This window comes from Pollachius pollachius (genome assembly GCF_949987615.1).
Source record: "Pollachius pollachius genome assembly, chromosome: 3".
NCBI classification, from domain to species: Eukaryota; Metazoa; Chordata; class Actinopteri; order Gadiformes; family Gadidae; genus Pollachius; species Pollachius pollachius.
Genome location: NC_136936.1, coordinates 37,163,171 through 37,168,893, shown reverse-complemented (window position 1 = coordinate 37,168,893; position 5,723 = coordinate 37,163,171). Strand labels below are relative to the sequence as shown.

The window sequence follows — 5,723 nt, the reverse complement described above, 5'->3', positions numbered from 1 at the left end:
CAATATTTCTTTGAAGACTGACTTCCTCAACAGAAATTTTTGAATAATGCATTAAAAAAGTTTTTTAACGTATTAGTTGGAACCTTTTTTCCGTATTTTAGGTTGCACAACCTGAATATGAAATGATTCCGTGCTGCGGGATTTTTAACGCTCACTCGCTCTCTCACACAGGCAGCATAGGGTAGTTGAGTTATTTATCTATCTATGGCATTGGTTATCTTTAGTATATTGCCACCTAGTGGTAGAATATTGTCGCTGCCTGTAGAAAGTTTGAATTAAAAAAAAGAGAAAAAAGATAATCATAAATAGTATTTGTAGATTACACATATTCAATGATCGCTGAATTTTAGAAGATTTTAAAAAGATTTCACCTTTATTTGACTTTTAAATCATGGTTTTGTTTCTGTTCTTCTAATGCATGAAGCAATATGAAACTAACAATATACTATTAATTATTGTAAGTCTATTAATGTATTTATTCATGTTGTTAATTAAAAGCACATATGTTGTTAATGCCAAATAGAATGTGTTTGAAAACTGTTTCACATCGAAGACTTTCTGATATTCATAATTATTAGGGTGATTTGTTGACCTTCAGTAGTTGATCAGCTGATCTGATCAGTTAATTGTTCATTTACAATCATCATATTAACGGTGGAACCCAGTCAGCAGGTCAAAGTTCATCTCGCAGCAGAATCTTGGCTTTCCTCATGTTCTTCACCACTGAAAACGTTTAAAGCAGAAGAAGATGAGGATTAGACTCACACACGGATGAAGATAACGAGTACCTTCTGATGAACTCAGCCTACTTTTCAACACAAGACAATATGCACCATACCCAGAGGTCTATATACAAGTCCTCATCAAAACAACGTACTCAATGAAAATGTTAGGGAATAATCATCTCCCATTGTAAATGTATAGTTGTTCAATCCATGCATCAAAGGTTTCCCATTTATATTTACAGTTTACTTCAATTTTATGAGGACATTAGCCACTTTTGTCCGGGGCAGTCAATGATTTCACCCCTTTATTTTCAGGAACAGGCCATTAAGAAGCAGGTGGGGGTTTGCTAAAGGGTGCCCAGGTAGGCTGCCGACATTGGAGATTGAACCCAGAATCAAAAAGCCCTAACCCCTAAACAACCCTGCCCAGTATTCCTCAGAGTGTCAACTGTATATTTATGTTCGACTGATGAAGGTTAAGTTGAGTTCTTCAGCCTCCGATTACAGCGCTAATGAGTTTCAGCGATAGGAGTACGGCTTCACCTTGGCCCGGTCAAATGCTAATGCTCACCATAACCGCTCAAAACAGAGGGGCTCAATCAACTGATTTTTCATCAGGGGATTGGAAACATGGGTAAAATGCAACCCAATGTGTAAGGTGTCAAATGGCAGCGTTCATCAGACACAAGGGCAAAGTGCTCGACATCTTTTGTACAATCAGCATTAAGGAAAAGTGTTGCTAGTACCAAGGCTGAAGTAGTAGTAGCAGTATAAGTGCTTGTACACACACACACACACACACACACACACACACACACACACACACACACACACACACACACACACACACAGTAGTGTTCTGTCATTCTTTTGGTTAGGTATGGTTTTTCTTTGGATAACTCCTCAGGGCACCTAGAATTCATGACATAGCAAATGCAGCAGCACCTTTTCAGATGCGTGCATGCCTGTGTGTATGAGGGCCTGCATATGTTCTCACATATACATCGAGTGTGTGGGCATGTATGTGTGTGGGCATGCATTTGTGGGTATGTATGTTTATATATTCCTGGCTCAGTCCCACTGGTTCACAATCTTGTTTTCCCCTCTGTATGTCAACTACTTTGAAAATCATTTGTAAAAACAGTACTATGAAGCATATACAAAAACAGTAGTAGGAAAGGAACCTTAATAATACAGGATGGATGGGAGAATTACTCACAGTAAGAGATGTCCGCAGGCTCGTAGGTGAAGTATCGGTTAGTGTACCGTCCCATGAGGTCCGCTCTCACCTTCATAGACGGGTCTGCCCCGGGACAGGAGGTAAGGGGGGAAGGGGGGAGAGAGACCACAAGAGATTTCAAAGTGTTACGTTTTGTAAAGAGGAGATGAGTAGAATGTACAGAGATGGGAAATAATGAAACAGATGAGCAGATGATGAGATTACTTAGCTTTTAAATGTTGCATGTATAACTGATGTTATACCCTTCGATGTAATGATCAATTCATGTCATAACACCGATTGATTAATGCGTAGCCAATGATCATACTATAATTATCAACATGACTTTATACTAACCAGTAGGCTTCTTAGTGTTACTCATATAAATAATACACACCACTCATCCATATTCTTAAAGTAGGTTCAAAAAAATATAATTGCTGCTGTTAGCCAGCCCAGGACCAACCATTCATGTTTACAGCTGACCAACAAAGGCAGATAAGGCTGGTAATGTTGGGACTAAATAATAGCATCGCATAGCATTATAAACTAATAAAAGCCCAATGCTAAAAAGCTGTAAAAGGATCAATTCGTGTCCTTATTACTGATAAACACATCAGTTATAAGGGCAAATTGGTTATGAACAAGTCTGTGTGCGACCAGAGAATTGATCCCAAACGGGGGTTGGAGGCAGCCATTATTACCAACAAAGAGGATTCTGGGAACATAATGACCGTCCGGAGCCAGGTTGGGGTCTGTGGTCTCGTGCTTTAGGAGGAGTTACACATGGTTCAGTACAAAAGTGAGTATTGCTTACAATCAGAGGAGGAAACCCAAATTCAGCCAGTAGAAACTAACCATGTACTTGTGCCATCCATGGACTACAAGTAAGGTGTCTGATTTCACAAATGAGTGGGTGCAGAAATGCATGGTTAGTACGTTTGCTTTCTGAGCTGGGCCATCCTCCTCTGCTACATTCACCACTTCATTACTCATAGGTCTTTGTCAAAAACACGGTACAGTAAATGCATTCAATACGGTGACTAATTTAAAGAATGTGTTACACACACACACACACACACACACACACACACACACACACACACTGTACCACATATATATGAATGCTTACCACCAAATTGAGCATAATAAAATCTTCTTTCGCCATTTTTTGAACTGATTTATCAGCAAGAAAGACTTTCTTCAGTGCTGTGGAGAAAAGGTTGATGTTTAGTTCCACTGCTGACGAGGCTACAGGAACCTAGTGCAATAGTCTACAGGAACCTCACGAAAAACCTAAAACACAACAGTTGATGGACCTAGGCAGTTAATATTAACCTGCAGCCGCAGTTTAATTGCCTCCATAGACAGAGGTGATTAAATTGCCCTTTTTCATACAGACAGTACAAGACAATCAGGATCCTGCTTTTATGCTAGTAGGTATTTCTATGTTGCTCTGTATTCCACGACATACCTTGACTATATGGGCAATCGTCTTGATGGTGGATGACCATCAAAGGTTTATTACTGTAAAACACAACCACAGGCTGAGCCAACTGAACACATTCAACATGACAATAGGTACTAGGCTAGGCTGTGGGAAGCTGGCCTAGACTAACCTGTTCACCAAGAATTATCTAAAGGTGTAGCTTGGCAAGGCATACTTCAAAGACTACAAATATCTAATGTTATATTGTTCAAAGCATTAAATAAGATTAGGTTTATTTTGTAAATGTTAATATGCTATGATTGTGTTTCTCAGAAACATTAGCATTGCTTTTTTCTCTCATGCCACATAGCCAAGTAGAATGGCTTCCAAACCAGATAAACAAGCTCATTGAACATAGGAATTCAGCCTTTTATCCATTGGATCAGATCCAGAGTTATGGTTAACGTACCTCGCCTTCATCTTAGTCAGACCTTCTTCATAGGTCTGCACCCAGGTGATCCGGTCTCCCCATCCTGAAGAAGAAAAACACTATTTTCTTAAATCACTAATTCTCAAAACATTGTCAAATCATTCTCTAGCCCTTATCAAAACCTTCATAAAGCATTCTAATTTATGCATTTTCTAAAATACATTACCTCTCAGATAATTATTTGATTTGCGTCTCTGTACTTTTTTGCTGCCGTAACACATGAAATTCCTTTTATTGATTAATACCTTATTATATTAAAAGTGTATGTTTTAACTGTGCTGTGTTAGCCTAGACATCTATAAAGTACATATCCAAATTGTAATTAGTGCAGATATCTGAATGCTGCTTCTGAGAACGTGAATACCATCGTGGACGATATTATCATCTATACCGGCTGGTTGTCAAACTATCAGAAAGACCCACCTCTTGACAATCTCTGTGGCTTTAACTTAGTTTTTTCCTTCAATGCCACACTGCTACAGGCAAACAGGAGCAGTGAGAAGGCAGTCCAAAACACTGTGCCCGGCATCGTCTAGGTTCTGTGGAGAGAGAGAGAGAGAGAGAGAGAGAGCAAGAGAGACCGTCCAAGTACTTGTTAATGGTGACGTTCAGCAGAGCGTTTTACTAACCCTTCTTTGTTTGGTGCTTAACTGACTGATATTGCAGAGTTAAGGCAGCTCTTTGCTGTATCAACTCACCAAACCAGATATACAATCCTTTCAGACTTGAGGGAGCAACCACAAAACCAGCAATGAATCCATGCTTAAAAGCTTTTTGAAGATGGAGCTATTGGTAGGTTTTCCCCGCTCTAACTTTTGCATCAGATTTGTAATACTGGCAGTTAGGTTTAAAGAAAGATACTCAATAACTAAAGATGCAGCTATGGAAATGATGATGTAAAAAAACCCCACTAATTAGAAATACTAAAACATCATTAAAAAGCATCATTAAAAGCCATTTAAAAATCAAAGCAATCCTTGGCTAAGTACAAACGTTCCTTACCTTGAATGGTGAGAAATTAAACATTAGCCCTTCCTGTTCTTGATAGTATTTTCTAAACTCACCAAACAGGCATCAGAACATGCACAGACACACCCACCCATTTCCACACACCCACACCCACCCTCCCCCGACACACACACACACACACACACACACACACACACACACACACACACACACACACACACACACACACACACACAGTTTGATGTTGTCTGTTTTTAATTTATATTTTATATGGAACTATATGCTGCTGTCTTGGCCAGGACTCCCTTGTAAAAGAGATTCTGAATCTCAATGGATTATTCCTGGTAAAATAAAGGTACAATTAAAAAAGAAACACGCACAGGCACACACAAACACAAACTCATTCTCAAGGTATATTCCCTCTGAGTTAGGGGTGTTGTATATAATGTATATAATAAATGGGCCTGCAAAGCTTTGAGACTGTAACTGATTTGGGGCTAATATAAGTCAATTGACTTGACTTGACATTAGGTGATTACATTATGTACTTTAATACCACCGTGTTATGACTATACGTTGCCTGCCCATAATTGGAGTATTATTTTGCTTGCCATGCGTTTCTTTTTGCTTTGCCATCATGTCAATTATGGAAAATTACTTTATGCATACATAATTTTTGGGGGCAGTTAAGTGTGTTTGATTAAGCAATTGATTGCTACAATAAAAAGGTTTTTTTTATATGTTGGTATATGTCTATGTTTAACAGTTATGTCTGTATGTCCCCTGCCCTCCGTGGCTCCACTCAGAATGTTAGCCGTTGCCATTGGCAGCGGACCCTTCGCGCATGCGCGTTCCCTCGGGTAACGATGCACTGTGGGGATCTAAGGGCAT

The 5,723-nt window shown here is 39.2% G+C and overlaps 1 protein-coding gene across 2 annotated transcripts; it reads right to left on the bottom strand.

The window, feature by feature from the left end:
* Positions 1-354: 354 nt before the first annotated feature.
* On the bottom strand, positions 355-4,929 carry agr1 (anterior gradient 1). 2 transcript variants are annotated; one of them, XM_079731212.1, is made up of 8 exons: positions 4,866-4,929; positions 4,287-4,402; positions 3,843-3,906; positions 3,419-3,471; positions 3,077-3,153; positions 2,649-2,712; positions 1,945-2,028; positions 355-723 (listed from the first exon to the last, which is right to left on the bottom strand). In XM_079731212.1, exons 2-8 carry the CDS (start codon positions 4,390-4,392, stop codon positions 674-676), a joined length of 498 nt encoding a protein of 165 aa, XP_079587338.1. In that variant the 5' UTR covers positions 4,393-4,402; positions 4,866-4,929; the 3' UTR covers positions 355-673. The 2 variants fall into 2 exon arrangements, with proteins under 2 accessions (XP_079587338.1, XP_079587337.1); XM_079731211.1 differs by lacking the exon at positions 4,866-4,929 and adding an exon at positions 4,562-4,854.
* Between the last annotated feature and the right edge of the window lie 794 nt (positions 4,930-5,723).